The 17,643-nt window shown below is 38.6% G+C and overlaps 1 protein-coding gene across 7 annotated transcripts in view; it reads right to left on the bottom strand.

The window, feature by feature from the left end:
• The window catches only part of VEPH1 (ventricular zone expressed PH domain containing 1), a 246,439-nt gene that overhangs the window by 227,965 nt on the left and 831 nt on the right, over positions 1-17,643 (bottom strand). For 2 of the 7 annotated variants that reach the window (XM_009201463.4, XM_003894911.5), the window contains exon 2: positions 9,451-9,745. The exons of 1 other annotated variant lie outside the window; for it this stretch is intronic. In XM_009201463.4, coding sequence (XP_009199727.2) covers positions 9,451-9,588 — 138 coding nt within the window. In that variant the 5' untranslated portion in view covers positions 9,589-9,745. Of the gene's footprint in view, positions 1-9,450; positions 9,746-11,823; positions 13,508-13,643; positions 14,513-17,643 lie in introns of those variants that run through there. 4 more of the 7 variants (XM_009201466.4, XM_017955763.3, XM_009201462.4 and 1 more) reach the window with 4 other exon arrangements.

Below are 17,643 nucleotides of genomic sequence, written 5' to 3'. Positions count from 1 at the left end.
TACATCCAAATAGATAGCTTATCATAGTAAGTGTGAGTTGACTAAATTTACCAATTAAAAGACAGATATTTTCTATTTGGATTATCGAAAAAATCTACTTATATAACATTTACAAATTACATTTAAGTCACAATGACATAGAAAGGTAAAAGTAAAAAGATAGAGAAAAAATAGATAACTTCTACTCCAAAGAAAACAGGCAAAACTTATTAGGAATAAAAATGCTCAGTATATACTAATGAAAAGAAAAGTTTTCCAAGAAAGAAATAACAATCTCTAACTTCTGCATCATAATAAAAAAGCCCCTACATGAATAAAGGCAAGCTTGACAAAATTACAAGGAGAAATTGGCAAACTCAAAATTATAATGGAAAATGTAAAACATATCTGTTAGTAACTGACAGTCCAAACAAATGGAAACTTACTAAGGATATACAAAATTTGAACAATATCATTAACAAGAGTTATTTAATCAACATATTTAATATATAATAATATAGATATTAAGATATCCAATAATTAGAGAATACACATTCCTTTCAAGAACATATTAAACATTTAAAGAGGCAGCATAGACCAGGCGCGGTGGCTTATGCCTGTAATCCCAGCACTTTGAGAGACCGAGGAGGATGGATCGTAAGGTCAGGAGTTCAAGACAAGCCTGACCAACATGGTGAAATCCCATCTCTACTGAAAATACAAAAATTAGCCAGGTGTGGTGATGGGCACCTGTAACCCAGCTACCAAGGAGGCTGAGGCAGGAGAATTGCTTCAACCCAGGAGGCGGAGGTTGAGTGCACCACTGCACTCGAAAGAGCAAGACTCTGACTCAAGAAAAAAAAAAAAAAAAAAGAGGCAGCATAGTTTGGTAGCTAAGAATAGTTTCTGAACTCACATTCTGGGCTTGATTTTTGTTTCTACTAGTTACTAGCTATACAACCTTGGTCAAGTTACATTATTAACCTTTTTATGCCTGTTTCCTCATCTATAAAATGGGAATACTATAAAACTGGTATACTTATCTCAAAAATCTACTGAAAGAAATAAATATATTAACATGTGGAAAGCTCTTAGAACAGTTTCTGCCACATAAGTATTAGCTATTATTATTTACACAGATTAGCCATAAACTCTGTAACAAAGCAAGTCTCAACTACTTCGAAATAACTAGTATCATGCAGTTCACATTCTCTGACTACATGCAGTTAAGATTTAACTTAACAACAAAAAGATTGTAAGAATTCTTGGGGAAATTAAAACTAACTTCTAAATTACTTGTGAGTCAGAGGAAGTCACAATAAAACTAAGAAAATATTTAGAATTTACAATAAAAACATATCTCAAAACTCGTAGAATGATGCTAAATGTTACTTAGCAAGAAATTTATGGTCTTACATGCTTATATTGGAAAATAAGAAAGTTAAAATAATCAATAACCTAATTATATGATTGAGGAGACTAAAAAAAAGAACAGCAGAATAAAGCCATAGAAAGTACAAAAAGTAAAGTAGTAAAGACTTAAAAAGAAATTAATGACATTTTGAAATGATCCTATACAGATGATCAATAAATCAAAACTTTGAAAAGTAGAAGACAAAGCTTTGAAAATATTGATAAGATATCAATGAATACAGATGCTGCCAAAAAAATAATAATTCAAACAATTTGATACTAATACATTTGAAAACTCAGATAAAATATAAAATTGCTCAGAAAATATACTTTACCAAAAGTGACTGAAGCAACATTCCTAATTTTCCTCAAAGAGGTTGAATCAGTAGCTTAAAAATCTATTAAAATACACAAATTTATAGTGCCAGAGAGTTTTACAGTATTCTATGAAATCTTTGAGGATTAGGTCACAATATTACAAAACTCTTGCAGATAACAGAAAATGTGGAAACATTTCTGAACTCATTTTATGAAACTACTGTGTATAACTTGATATCAAAGCCAAGCAAAGACAGTGGAAAAAGGGCAATTAAAGTCCAATCTCATATAGATACATAGTTCTAAAACTACTTTAAAAATAGCAAACCAAATTTTAAAATGCATTAAAATAAACAACAAATTTTATTTTGCTCCAGGAATGCAATAATGGTTCTATATTTGAAAAATCTATTACTGTAATTCACCACATTAACAGATTAAAGGGGAAAATAGGATTATCTCAAGAGGATAGAAAAATCAGTTGATAAAATTAAACAATTCTTAGAAAAACAGGAATAAATGGAACCTCCTTAATCTGATAAAGAGCATTAACCAAAAGCCTGGAGCAAACATTATGCTTACACTGAAAAGTCAGAAAACTCTCTTCAAATAAAAAGAGAGAAGGATAACTCATTCTAGTCAATCTAGTTCTGGAGAGCTAGTCAGGATGTGAGAAGAAATCAAATAACAGAATAAGGATTGGAAAGGAAGAAACAAAACCATAATTATTTTAAAGTGGTGACTTATGCATAAAAAAATCAAGGAAGGTGCTTCTTGCATTTAAAACATATTTTTTCTTGATTCTCTCCTCTCTCCCCATCCCATTCTTTCTAAATACCAGCCCATTTCTTTGATCTTTATGGGAAAATGCCCAGGGTTGTCACTGCTCATTTTCTTCCTTTCTTCTCTTCCCACCATCTTGAACTAACTCCAATCTGGCTTTCAGTCTGACCCATCCAGTGACAACTGCTCTTGTCGAGTCATAATGGCCTTCATGTTTCTGAACCTCAGGCAATTCTCAGTCTTGACCAATCAGTGACAAATCTCACTTGACTAATCAGTGGCATTTGACATCACTCTGTCCTTGGAACAGTTTATTCACCTGGCATTCAGGACACCATTATCTTCTGACTTTCTTTTTTTTTTTTTTTTTTTTTTTTTTTTTTACTGGATATTTCTTCTCAGTTTGTTTTCCTAGTCCTTCGTCATCTCCTTAACTTTTAAGTACTGGACTCACTCTCTGGACTTTTTACTTTCTGTCTGCACTCACTCCCTTGGTGATCTCGCTCAGTCTCAAGGCTGACAAGTTCCAAAATTATAATTGCCAGCCCAGACTTCTCTCCTGCTCCAGACTCATACATACAATACTTGCACATCTCTACTCAGAATTCTGACAGCTCAGACTTTACGCATGTAAAGTGAAACTTGTGATTCTTCCTACACTCCCTTCCCCTCACCCTCCCTCTCCAAATTCCTTCCTTCCTTGGTCGTCGTCATCTTACTTATTGACAGTTTTATTATGCTAGTTTTTCAGGCCAAAAATCTTCAGTTTGTTCTTTCTCTCTCTCTCTCTCTCCCCCGCCACCCCTCTCTCTCTTCATCACACACACATACTTCAGCAAATCCTGTTGGTCCTATCTTCAAAATACATCTAGGATCATCTGAACACTTCTCACCACCACTACTGCTCCATGATGATCAGAATCCCTGCTGCTTCTTATCTGAATTATTTCAGTAGCCACTTAACTGGCCTTTCTGATTTCACTCTTGCCTTTCCACAGACTGTTCCCAAAACAGGAATAGGAAAATCAGACCATGTTACTTCTGCTCAGAACTCTCCAGTGGCTGCCCAAGACTCCAACAATCCAGCCTCCACTTCTCTCCTAACCTCATCTCCGTTTCCCCATTGTTCCCTTCACTACAGCCACACTGACCTCAGAAACTCCAGTCTACAACCCTAGGACCTTTGTACTTAATGGTTCCTCTGCCTGAAATGATTTTCTCCAGATACCCACAAGTATTGCTCTCTCATCTCCTTCAAGTTTTGCTTCAATGTCAGCTTTTGTCTCAGTATGGACTACCTTGTCCACCCTATTTAAAATTTCAAGCCTCCAATACCCTGTCACTGCCCTCTGCTTTAATTTTCTACATAGCACTTCCTTATCTTCTAATACACTACATATCTTCCTTATTTGTTTATTTTCTGTCTTACTCGATTAAATGGATGATGTCAGAGGGCTTTTTTTTTTTTTTGTCTTTTTTGATGACTCTTATATCCTAACATCCAGCACAGTGTCTGAAACGTAGTAGACAGCTAATAAATATTTGTTGAATAAACTGGAAAATGTATATAGACAAATTATTAGGATTAGTAGGAGAATTGAGTTTGATGAACATAAGATCACTATACAAGAATCACTTATGTTGTAATCAACTGAAAATATAATTGGAAAATATAATTTTTAAAAAGAATGTTATTCATATTCTCAGAAAAAAATATAAAACACTTATACATTTAACAAAAGATGTATAATATTCTTAACATTCGTAGGAAAAATATCATAAAACCTCTCTGAACAACATTTAAAAACATATAAAGGGATAGAAATACAGTGTCTATAGATATAAAGACAGTACATAATGATGTTAATTTTCTTCAAATTAATCTGTAGATAAAATCACACCCAATTAAGATACTGATAGAATTATTCAGAAAACAGGAGAAGCTTAATATAAAATTATTAAAGAACAGAAACCAACAAAGCAATGTTAAAGAAGTTTGGGAATACTGTCCTACCAGATATCAAGACTTATTACAAGGTAAGAGATAAGTTGTGTATCAGAGTGAGATATGCAACCTGCGTAGGTGACAAAGGACTAATACAAGAATATACAAAATACTCCAGTTTATAAAATAAGATTTTAAAACTACAAAAGAAAAAAGAAAAAAAAAAAACATAAACAGATACTTCACTGGAAGTAAAGTGGTAGGCACTTCCTTCAGAGGAAAACAAATGGCAAATAGCAAATAAGCATATGAAAAAGTGGTCAACCTCGGTAATAATGAGAGGAATGTATGTTTAAACAATTACATGCTGCTTCACTTAGATAAAAAAAAAACTTTTAAAATCTGATAAAAACAAGCACTGGTGAGGATATAAAACAACTGGAACTTTCAGACACTGATGTCGGGTGTGTAAAGTGGCACATCCACGTTGGAAAGCAATTTGTTGGTATAATCATAAAGTTGCAAAGACACAAAACCCTAAAACCTGTTGTTTCACTTTTAATTGTGTACTTCAGAAATACTTGGCAATTACAAGTATTTAGAACTTTAGAAATAATTGGCCAAAATTTCCAATTACAAGGATGTTTACTGTAGCACTGTTTAAATAATAAATGTAGACTAAAAAAAGAATGGACACATTGTAGCACATTCTTATAAGGGAATACTCTGCCTCAGCAAAAATAAATGAGTTGAAACTACATGCACCAATATAGACAAATCTCAAAAATGTAATTTGAGCCCTATGACAACATTTATATAAAGTTTAAAAATACGAAATATTATGCTATAATTCACTTTGGAACCATGGATATGTAGCAAAAACAAAAACAAAAAGCAAACATGCATAGCTAAATACCACAAGCAGGATATTGGTTACCTTGGGAAGCATGACGGAGGAGAATTAGATTAAAAACAGATATGCAGGGATTTTCAATTGTACCTAACATGTTAAAGTGGGTGATTCTGTGTGCCTGGTGTGTTTCATTGTTAAAAGAAAAATAAAGAGTACTGGAAGGTGGATGGATCAGTTGGGCACGAGGTGAACACCAAGGGAAAGGTGGGAGAAGTGGATGAGACAATCTCATTTGGAGTAGCCTGGGAGGAAAGCCAAGTTGGTACAAGTGATTATTAGGTAAAAGTGGTCTAGAAAGGACTCGAAATGAAAAGACAAAACTTAAAGGTATGTTTGGGAACTTGGAGAGGATATTGAGTTGAGGAGTCACATTTTCAAAGTGAAACATAAGGGCAAAGTATTTCATAGCAGTATTTTGTAGTAACTGGTAGGAAAAGAGGACATGGACTGGAGAGTGAAATCTAGTAAGGTTTAATTATTTTGTGAGTGGCTCTGGGGGAAGGATTGGAGGCTTGTTTGCCACATTTTTGGATTCCACAGAGCTGAAAGTGATAAGTAATACATTTGACAGAATCATGATGTTTAAAAGGCATATTCTGGATGCAAAAAAAAGACAATAATTTTTTTTGCATTGTTTAAAATGTGGCAGAATACACTTTAAAAAATTTAAACTTCTGTAATTACAAGTCTTGATTCAACCGGAATGCCTTAGCACATCACAAGATAAATGTGGACAACTGATTTTTTAAAAACACAGAATATTTGACTAGTATTAGTAGTTGTTCTAAGCAATTGGTCTGAGCATTGGGCAACGATAAGTTACAATAATAAATTAGGACTATTCCAAAGGCGGGTAACCAGAATATTAAGAGTGTAGGCAATACTTGGGAGCTTCAATGAAGCCTTCTCTAACAAGGTAGAAACAAGATTGTCCTTTGAGGATTAAACCAATAAAGTCCACTCGTATGACTGGGATTAGCCAGTACAGGCCTAAACCAAGACATTACTTTTTCATGGGTGACTTTGCAAGTGAGTTAGATGTAATCTCAGGGAGGAAGGGCTGGAATGTGATTGCAATGGAGGAGGAAGAAACCTAATCAATAAAAGTATTTCTTATCCAAAGAAAGACTGAGTAAACAGACTTGAGGAGAACAGCATGAAACACACAAGAATTCTGATCTGTATGAGTTATAATTTTCATTGTAAATCAATACATCGTGTTCTAATTTATATTTCCAAGTCTTGTGTTTGGATAGCATGATTTGGATAGCATTTCTCAGGTACCAACAAAATTGAGTTTTCCAGATCTGACAATTGAGGGCTACAACATGAGGTGGTGTAACCTTTCCCTGACACAGGCTCCTTCTTTTTCATGGAAAACCCCAAAAACACTAAGATGTTTAGCTGGGAGGAGATAAGCCAGAGGTGAAGCCTGGTGCTTATCTTCAAAAGGTTTAAAGTTTTTCTTGTAGAAATGGAGGGTAGACTCTTTTGATTGTTGGGGGCAGAGACCAGAACTGAGACAACAGTTAGAAAGTACAAAGTAAGATTTCATCTGGCTAAGCAGAGGAACATGTTAACCATTTGAACTCCCAACAATGAAACAGCTATCTCTTTGTCAGGTTCTTTGATCATAAGCAACAGAAAAAGTCTGAATAAGTACAGCAAATAATAATAATAATAGCAATAATAAGAAGATAAGAGGTGACCCACATATTTGAAGGAGAAAGTGAAGGACCAGGCCTTAAAAGGAGCAGTGATCAAGGCAGCTACAATGATGGAGGGGGAGGAAGTAAAGTATTGTTTCTTTAGGGCACCGTCCTCATGATAAATCACCCTCTGCTGGTATCTTTCTTAAAATTACTGGGGAAAAACTTCTGATTTTCAAGCTTGGGCCTTGTGTCTCACCTCTTCTCTCCCCCACCCCTGATAGGGAAGGGTAGTGGGCACTCATGGTAGGTAACCTTGATGGAGACGCCATCAAGGCTTCATGCAACGGAAAGGGACAGTTTACTAAAGGGAACTGAGGAGCAGGTAACAATATTAGAAACCCAGCATATTCTCATCACTGCAAGTGCAGGAGAAGCCACCTATTTTTCAGCAATCTTCTGTGCTGGAAGTTGGAAAAGGCAATTTAGAAGATCCCTTCCTGTTCTACATTTCTGAAGAGAAACTGAGAAGTGGAATTGATTACTGAGATCCAAGGTCATTAGGAAAGGCCTAGAGAGGAATAGCTGGGGCTGGATCTGAGAGAAGGATGGGACACAGCTAACAGGGAAGTAAGCCATAGAGCAGGCATGGTGGTTCCATGTGCTAATCAGAAAAGGAAGATAAGGAGCTGCTGGCATTGGTAACATCAAACTTGATATATATAAATTAGAAGCTACCATTTTTCTTCTGCTCCATGAAGGGGTTACAGATATAGAAATGGAAGAAGTCAGATGTGGTAAAAGTTAGTAGATGAAGAAGACACAACAACTCCTGGCTCTCCAGAACTCCTGATAGAGTGAGAGGCTATTTGGACAGCTTAAGGAATGGACGATGATCCTAATGACAAGGGACCTGCCAACCTTAATAGTTAACCAGTGGAGCTATATAACAGAACTGAGTCACCAGTCCTAAAATTCTGAATTTGATGTCTGTGAAACAAGCAATTATGGAAACAAAAGAAATAATGATGGAAAAAAAACAAATAACTGGCCACTAGTGACCTCTAGTGGAAGTAGGCTTTAGGGAACCTATGTGATCTTTGATTTCTGTTTTGTTTTGCTTTCCTATTAAGAAGATGAAAACCCAGTGTAATTTTCAGCCAATTTATTTGCAGAGGACTGTGAAAGAACGGGCTTCTGAAAACAGGACAAAAATCTTACCCAGAAAATGAAAATGTACCAGGAACATGTTGTGCTTTGAGTCAAACTAAGTTGATTAATGTTCTGGAAAAGATGTGGATGAGTAATTGCCATCAAAGACGTTACCTGAGAAAAAGAAGAGTTTTTTGAGCAGTGACTTCATTGGTCACTGGGGGGAGTTCGGGATGTTAATGGCAGCCAGCAAGAGAAAATAGGCTTGAAGAGGAGGCTGCATAGGTTGCCAGTATACCTTTCAAATATATCTTCTTTGTAACATGGAAGAGCGCTGTTGTTTCTGAAATACACACACATTTGCCAGTTCAGTATTGTATGGCTTGAGCCCCACCACTTTCCTCTTCCCAATGGGTGTCTGTGCCAAGTGTTGGCAAACACTGCTGAGCTGGGAGGATGTGGGTGGATGCCTGGTGGCCCTAGGCCTTTGAAGTGGGACCAGTCTCGTGGAGGGTCCAAGTATAATCAAGACGGTCAACATGAAAGCACACTGGGCACTCCACATCCATCGCCTTTGGGAAGTGCTTTCAGAATTCATAATCTTGACATTGAAGAGAAGCAAAGGAATGCAAGGATTGATGGGAGGTTTTACATCTGTCTGATCACACTGGGGACTAATAATGGGTGGGTGGAATTAAATGGCGGGTCCAGGGAGCAGGGGTGTGGGTGGGTAGAAAAAGAAGCAAGAGAAAGATAAAAAATAGAGACAATACAGAAGTAAACAGAATCAGCGTTATCAAGCCCTGGGCAACTGTCACTTCTGGCAGCCGAGCGATTGTTGTCCTTGTCTCATATTACCTGCGTGGCAGGAAGTGTCATCCTGCCTTCTTTCATTATTCAGCCTCCCCCACACACCCTGCTCTTGTTTACCGATGCTATTGTGCTGCTCTGCAGGTCTGCTTTTCCCTGGATTTGCTCCCTCTCCTCTCAGTGTCATTTCAAGGAAATAAAAATAGCCCCTAAATAATATTTTTGTGAGAATTCCACCCTGGTCTGCAATTTTCAGAATTCTGGTCTTTGTGAGTGGGCAAAAGACAATCTAACTGCCCCCGCTAAGCCATGACTTCCCTACTGTTATTTCTTAGATGCCAACAAAACCACAGAGCAGAGTTAAGAAAGACCCATATTAGTGGTATTTCCTCTTTCCCCTGCAAAGATTCTTCTGCCAGGATATGTACAAATCTCTAGCCCTAGGATAGGCCATTTCAGAGATGTAGTCTGTAAACCAGTTTACTTACTGAGGATGAGCTAATTATCTTAATTTGCTCCAAAGCTTCTGTCAGGCTGTCTTCAATCTCAGAGTCATCTAAGGAGAAGAGGTCCCCAGCTCGTGAAAGATCTTTTTGTCCCAAAACCAGTCTGAACAGTTGATGCATGGTGAGGAGGAGTTTGATCAGTTGACTTTCTACAGACCCAGAGCCATGTGTTTCAGGTATCAGAGGTCAGTAAGACAAAAACATGTAGCAGGAGGTATACTTCTTATTCCATGAAAGATCATTTTTCTCCAGACTTTGAGGTCTTCATTGACACTCTCTGCAAGGGAAACAAATGACACAATATAGCCCCTGGCAGAATGGCATAAGCTCAGAATGTGAACTCGGTGTCCAGCGGAGAGAGAGAAAAAAGACACTTGGAAACATGTGCCTGGAGTAATAGATCCCGGCTTAATGATCTTTAAATGAGCTCTTTCTTTGTTTTTGTCTCAAAAAGTCTTGTCAAAAATTACTAGGTTTCTCCAGAATTTAATTCGAACTTTAAAAGCCAACATGAGTCCCACACTTTTCTCCTTTCTATATCCTTCTCTTCTCTCCATGTCACAAGGACAAACAATAATCATGCCTAACACTTGCCAGATTTTCCTCAAACAGATTCTCATGGGAATCAAACAGAAAGGGAGAACAAAAGGAAAAGAGGGAGCATAGGAAACATCTCCTAGACCCACTTCCTAGAACCCTTTCTTCCAGAACCTGGACACAGAAACCAGTGCTTACCCTCTTGGTTGGGCTGCCTTGCTATGCTAACAGGAGAAGTTCCCCCCTCTGTCAGTCAAAAAGGTGTCCTCAGTACTTACCCTACTCCTACGTACTCTATAATCAAGTAGTAATAAAATAAAGGATGCTGCTTAGGAGAATGGCATTAGATAAATCTCTACTGAATATGAAGATGAACTTGAACACTTAAATGAACATGATAGCCTTGCCATGAAGGCTAAAAGGAGGGCTTTGAGATCAGGCAACCCTCCCTCTATTCCAGTTGAAATAATAAAGTCCCACTATATTTTTCACCTAATTAACAGTCTATAGAGAGGAGACCAAAGGCACAAATTAGACATCTGATTATTCTCATCAGCTCCCTTCTGGGCCTAATAAAATCACAGACCATTTGCACTGGTAGAGACCTTAGTAATCATTTAATGGCCAGTGAGGTTTAATGACTTCCCCAAGGCCCCATAATAGCTGTGGCAAGGATAGTCTCCTGATTTCAGTCCAGTGTGCTTCCCTCACAGTTTGCAGTAGAGGGGAATCACCTCATACATGTGGGTAACTTACAAATGCAGCCACATGCTTAGTGAGAGCCAAGAGTGAGTTATTTAATATAAGCAATAGGCAATTCTGCCTAGCATTTTACTCTGAATGTGTTTGTCAGAAAGAGTGTGAAAAGGGAGAGGAGAATCTGTTGTTCCCTTGGGTAGTCTCAGCCCTCTCCTCTGAGCTACTGTTTGAGAGCACCTCTTTGTGTTGAATGCAAGTTTAAAGACACATACTCTTCACACAACATGGCCTCTAAATACAAGCCAAATCTTTAATTAGACGCTCAACTAAATAAGCTACCTGTAGTATTCTAAGTGGTACAATTCATGAGTCATAGGGATTTTAAGGAAAATACTGCCTATATGCAATTTTTGTACTATCTACCAGCTTTTGAAAAATGAAGCCTGATACTTACATGCCTTTATCTATGTACCAGGCATAAACACTTTGTAAATATTAACTCATCTAATCCTCATAACTATATGAAGATATATCATCCCCACTTTGTAGGTGAGCAACCTGAGGTAGTTAAGTAACTGCTAAAGTCATGCAGCTACCAAGCTGGAGAGCTGGAATTTGAATTCAGAGACCCCAGTAGTGCTAGACTCCAAGTTCATAACCATTATGAAATATTGACTCCATGTAAGAAGCTACTGTAAGGAGTAAAGGTCCTCAGAGCATTATTAATATTTAGTGATGAAGGTGTGAGCAGGGTTATTAAGCAATGAAATAAATTCCTGTCCCCTTCTACACTGCTCCTGGATCCTTGCCCATTCTATGCCCTGGGATTTAGAGCAACCAGAGAGCAAGAGAGTCACAAGGAGAAGATGCTTGGAGGAAGAGCAAAGGAGAGTGGTAAGCTTTCAGAGGCAGGTGGAGCACAGAGTGAGGTACTGCAAAGTAGTTTGCACCCTGGGAAATGTGGAAGAGTGAATCACAATATCTCTAAGAAAAATCGGCACAGTGTTTTCCTACATTTTTCTCTTAACACATTTTCCTCCCAGGCTCAGATATTTACAGTGACAAGAGTCTCAATAAAATAATATTCAGGAAAACTGGATGGAAATGACTTCACCTGACCTGTCAGTTTGTTGGACATGTGGCACTCCATGAAGTACATTCAGCTGCCCCAGTCATAGATGCTCAGGAGCTCCAAGAAGGAGCAGAAATACGTGCTGGTACAGAGGAGCACCCCCAGGCTTTTCCTGGGCTCTTTCTGCACACTTCACATTTACGTGACACCTGGTGTGGAGTCCCACATTCATGCTTCCAACTTCAGCTGTTACTCTGGAGGGCCCATCGCATGCAAAACATTGCTTTGGGCCCTAAACAGAAACATCAAGTTGTTTAACACACAGCCATACAGGAAAGCTTACACAAACCTAGGGGTGGAGTGGGGAGAGGTGGAACTTGCACATTACTTTACAAAGGGCTCCTTTGCACATTTTCAACAGTGATCTTCAAAACACCTTCTACAATATGGGAGTGACCAAGAAAAATCTCCTGGATAACACAAAAAGAAGTTTGGGGAAGTACAAGGGAGAGAGAAGTCACTTCCAGGGGAAGATGATAATGAATAGCTTCATGGAGAAAATGGCATTTGAGAAGCACCTTTAGGATAACTAAGATTTTTACAGATTTCATTCAATGCACTTGTGCTGAGTTCATACTAAATCATCTGCTCATCTAGGAACCGAGGGTCAAGTCCCAGCTCAGCTACTCTGTGATTATGGGACCTTTAGTTCATGTTTTTTTTTTTTTCCTTTCTTGAGCCTTGGTTTTCTTATTTGCAAAATGGGGCTAATAAACACCTCGTCTGCTTCATCAGGGTGTTTTGAGGGTCACAGGTGATAATGCGTAATGGAGTCCTTTATAAAATAATGGCACAACTGACATTTGGTGGGTGTTTGCCATGTGTCAGGTACTTATCTCAGTGCTTCCCACATACTGAGCCACTTAATTCTTATGACAATTCCATGCAATAAAAACTGATGTTTAGAGAGGAAAGTAACCACCAGCCTTCAAGAGGCACTTGAAGAGTAAGTTGCCAAGTTAGGATTGAAGGCAGCTGGTCTCCCAGGATAGTTGTATTCATGACTGTGTGAGATAATTATTATTGAGCTGCCTCTCTTCCCATCAGCTCTCATTCAGTGAGTACCTCCACATGCTGCACATCCCTTCCTAGATAAGGACTGGCAAGGCACATTATTTATTTTTCAGCAGCTCTCATTAATATTTTGCTCAGGTGTCTGGCTTCTCTTGCTGGTCTTTTTGCAATAGCAGGGAAGGTCAGAGCCAGATCAAATTCTACCTCATGTTCTGAGAAACTCCCTACCCTTATGAATGTCATAGTCCTGTGGCCTGTGTGCATGTGTACATATACATGCACCATATACACACAAGCACACCATATACACACATGCACATCTGTGCACATACGCAAATACTTTCTACACATCAACCTTTTTACTAGACACTAGACGCTTCTCTTAGTTCTCCCATCAACTCTGCAGGTAGATATTACCACCTAAGAGGAAACAGGACCAGTGAGGTTAAGTATTATGCCCAAGGTTACACACACAGCCAATATTCACATTCAGGTAGGCCAGACTCCAAAATTTCATACTTTGTGAATGATTTTAAAAACCGGTTTATACAATTTTTACTGCCTTTAATTTGCTTCCTTCATAATTTCTTTCCCTAATCTTTAAGGGGTTCTAATCTGAGGCCCACCTTCTCCTTATTTAGTTTTTTTTTTTTTTTTTTTTTTTTTTAAACAGGTATTTGCTGGCGAATCAGCTTTCTGTAAGGAGAAACAGAAACCACAAAAACAGAAATGACGGCCCCAAACACGGCACATTTCAGGGAGTCACAGCTGTCCCGCGCAAACTCGACTTTACCTGCGTGCTACTCCTCAAAGGCGCCCTTGCAGTTACTCAGCTGCATGGTTTGAGGCTGGGCGGGAGATTCAGGCAGGCTCCGAGGGCACAGCGAGTGGAATCCGCTCAGCTCAGTGAACCTGAAGTTGTTCATTGCGGAGCCGGTGCCGGGTGGAAGAATTCAAGGAATGCAGCCTGATGCCACCGGCAGCCCCAGAGACCGGTCAGGTGACAGGCTGCACCTCACCCAGCGGAGTTACCTCCCAGTGCAATGCTCTGTTTCCTTGGGTGAAACACAAAGCCTGCCCCAGTAAAGGAGAGTTGTTTTTAACAGAGAAAACAGAACTCCCTGTGTTCGTGAAAATCTATACTTTCCCAGGGAAGAATGGGGGGCGGGGGCGAGCCACGCAGGAAATAATTTTCAACAGGAACTCAAGCAGGTGAACGGAATGGCTGTAGGGAGCCACCTCTCCGAGCCCCAGGGGAGGAGAAGAGAACTGCAGCTTCATTAACACTTCCCTCTCCCTGAGATTTCACACACGTTTTGGAAACTGAGTGTTCCTCCAGTAAGGGTCACCTCCTAAAGAAAGTATCCCTTTGCTCTGCTTCTAGAGTAATATTGTTGAAAGTTTAAGTATGCGGGAAATTGCTAAGAAACAGAACAAACTTCACAACATACATACTCTCTTTTTTTCGTTATTTGCTGGAAAGCTTTTCATAAAAATCCACGTGGACCAGATATACTGGATTTGTACTTTTAAATATTGCAGCAACACTCAGGAAAAAGGTTTATCCTGCTTAATCTACTGACACTCCGATGGAGAAAAAGGCACTGGAAACTTCCTTTATTTTTTTATTATTATTTTTTTTTTGAGACGGAGTCTCGCTCTGTCGCCCAGGCTAGAGTGCAGTGGCCGGATCTCAGCTCACTGCAAGCTCCGCTTCCCGGGTTCACGCCATTCTCCTGCCTCAGCCTCCCGAGTAGCTGGGACTACAGGCGCCCGCCACCACGCCGGGCTCATTTTTTGTGTTTTTTTTAGTAGAGACGGGGTTTCACCGTGTTAGCCAGGATGGTCTCGATCTCCTGACCTCGTAATCCGCCCATCTCAGCCTCCCAAAGTGCTGGGATTACAGGCTTGAGCCACCGCGCCCGGCCCCTTTATTCTTTAGTTAATGGTGCACTTTAAAAAGCAAGGTTTTTAAAACTGCATTCTTCTCGATCCGTAAATCATCTGTTCCTGTGGTAGATTTATAGCTATCAAATCATCTCTCTTCTGGCAATGCGTACAGGCAGCTATCCTGCAGATAATCTCATCTTTGTGCTCACTGAAAGGGTGTGATGTGTCTACTCAAAAGGTGTGGTCAGGGTGGCCACAGTTAAAACAGGTCATGTGTTCCAGGAGAACGACCTCATAAATCTGCCTAGACAGTTGGTGATCAATCATATTTTTATGACATCCACATTTGGAGAACTATCCCCTTGAAGAATCCCTTTATAAAAATCAAGAATCCAGTCATTCATGAGTAGCTGTATTTTTTCATTAGTAGTTTTCTAATTTACAAGATACTAATGAAGGCTCCTCTTTTAATGGAATAGATGATAATGCTTTAGCCTTCCCTTTTAATCCTTTATTCCTTATTACTGATTTTTAATCCCTAGATTTTTATACAGTTTTATTTTTTTAAAGGGTGTAGAGTCCTGAATTAGACACTCTATGGGACTCCAGTAAGAAGAGCAGAGTGATAAGAGTATGGGAACCCAGACTCAACTGGGTTCCAAACTCAGCTATGCCATTATCTGCAGTGTAAATGTGGGCAGGTTAATTAGACTCCCTGAGCCTGGAGTTCCTCCTTTGCTCCTGACAATTGTGATATGGGTTGTTGGGAGGTTTAAGGAGATGATGTAAAACATTCAACACAGAACCTGGCATATGACAACCATAGAAGAAGTGTCAGCCTTCATATCCTTAGGAGTACTATTATTCCTATAGATGGTCCACCAGTTAACACATCCCCATGCCATACCTTTTAAAAATTAATACACAACTGTACTGTTCACCAAATTGAGTTCACAGAGCTAAACACGTTTAGGTTGTTTCCATTTGTGCCATATTTATACCTTTGTTGTCCTTTCCCTATCTTAGTCATCCTGTCCTTACCTCTGGGTTGTTCACTTTTCATCTGTAAACTTCACTCTCTTGAATGTGTCCCTGTTGATTTTGGTAACCTTATCTTGTTTCCTGGAGAGATAGTTTTACCGTGATCCTACCCCCACCAAGGTTGAACAATAACAGTGAATGTTTTTACAGAGCAGAAATGGGCCAGGATACAATGTATCTCAAACTTTTTGTGGCTGGGTGATCCAAACACCTGAGTTTTCCATGGAAGTGTAGAACTCCTTCTCATGTTTGTTAGTGAGAAAGGAGTGCCCGTCCAGGGCTCCAGCTACTTACTTTACTACTTTTCAAGGTGACCTACACTCAATGCCCACTAATAAAACATTAGTGGCTTACTCTATTATGCGTCTGTAGATTCTGCTAAATGAAAATATACATGAACCGGAGGACTTAATTACCACACTATTGGGACACTGCCTGTAGAATAATTGAAACTCTTGGGGGAGATTTCAGTCACTATAACTCAAGAAACCAACTTATTCTGAAGAATTCAGTCTCTAGCTTACAACTTAGGTTAGGCTATACCCTGGTTTCCTCACTTCAGAAAACTCTAGAACGGCAATATTTGTTTACATTATGCTTTAGACTACATTACTCTGTATCAAAACATTTTTGTTTTATTCACTTGCATTAAAAATGCTCATTAACAATCTGAGACCTATTTGGGCTCTAGAAACTTTCAATAAAGTTCTCAGATTTTTCCCTTGAAAGAAAGGATTAAAGATTCTTTTGAAGGAGCATCTTTTTCACACTGCGTGAAAGGACTACAGGAGTTCCCATGGGAATTGGCTGCATACATTTCAGCCCTTCCCACAAGATGTCTATTGTTCCCTGGATGTCTCTGGGCTTCCTTGGCTGTGGCATGCTGCTACAGTTCACTTCTACTGAAAGCCTCTGAGGCTGGCTTATTCCAAGCGATGCTAAAGGACTCAGCCCTGTCTTTTTGCTAGAGTGCATACAATCAAAGTTTGTAGCAGGCTTATTTCATAAGTACATGAAAAAAATAGGTTTGGTGACCTATTTAGTCCAGAGCCCAAAAAATGACTTAATTTTGATTATGTATTTCAACTTATTAAAACACAAATAGGAAACATTTCCTTCAAAAAGAATGAGAAATACTTATCTTCAAGTCTAATAAGCTTTCCAAAATCAAGGCTTTTGTGACTTGTCATAGTTTTATAGTGTATTCATTTTCACCTGTAAATTTTGACTTTGCAGGTCATTTTTGCTCTGGAATAATACAAATCTTGCTGAAAAATCCTAATTCAAATTCTGTGGGTTTGTTCTTCCAGATAATGTACCCAAACTCTCAAACTACATGGAAAACTCAATGTTAAATGTATCTTCATTTACATTTAAGTTTCGTATACTAAATATCTATATGACCAACTTAAATATTTCTCTAAGTATTTTTTCTGCTTTCTAAATCGAAAATATATAAATGTCATTTAATCCAATCATTGATTACTACAGCAATTTAAGTGTGTATCTGAAAGAATTAAAAAGTGGTTAGATTTAATTATGATTCGTAAGACATCTGAAACACCAAAGGAAAAAACGGCAGCAAAAACAAACAGCAATGGTGACCCTGTTCAACCCACTGACTGTAATGATGCTACAGTATTTAATTTTCTTTGAAAATTCGTAGGCAGAGCCAGTTTCTTTGCTGGTTGCAAAATGTTGATTGAGGTAAACAAAAGTATAAAATAGAAATGAGACTAGATTATTACAGAGTAAAACAAAAATGCACATAATATGAATCTAGAAGCACAGCTTTCTGCTCCTGAGGCCTAGAGACATGTTTTAATAACCCACAGAGAAGTGGCATTTTTACCCTAATAACC

This window comes from Papio anubis, chromosome 2 (genome assembly GCF_008728515.1).
Source record: "Papio anubis isolate 15944 chromosome 2, Panubis1.0, whole genome shotgun sequence".
Classification (NCBI taxonomy): domain Eukaryota; kingdom Metazoa; phylum Chordata; class Mammalia; order Primates; family Cercopithecidae; genus Papio; species Papio anubis.
Note: the sequence above shows the minus strand (reverse complement) of the source record. Positions and strands in the feature narration are given on the sequence as shown.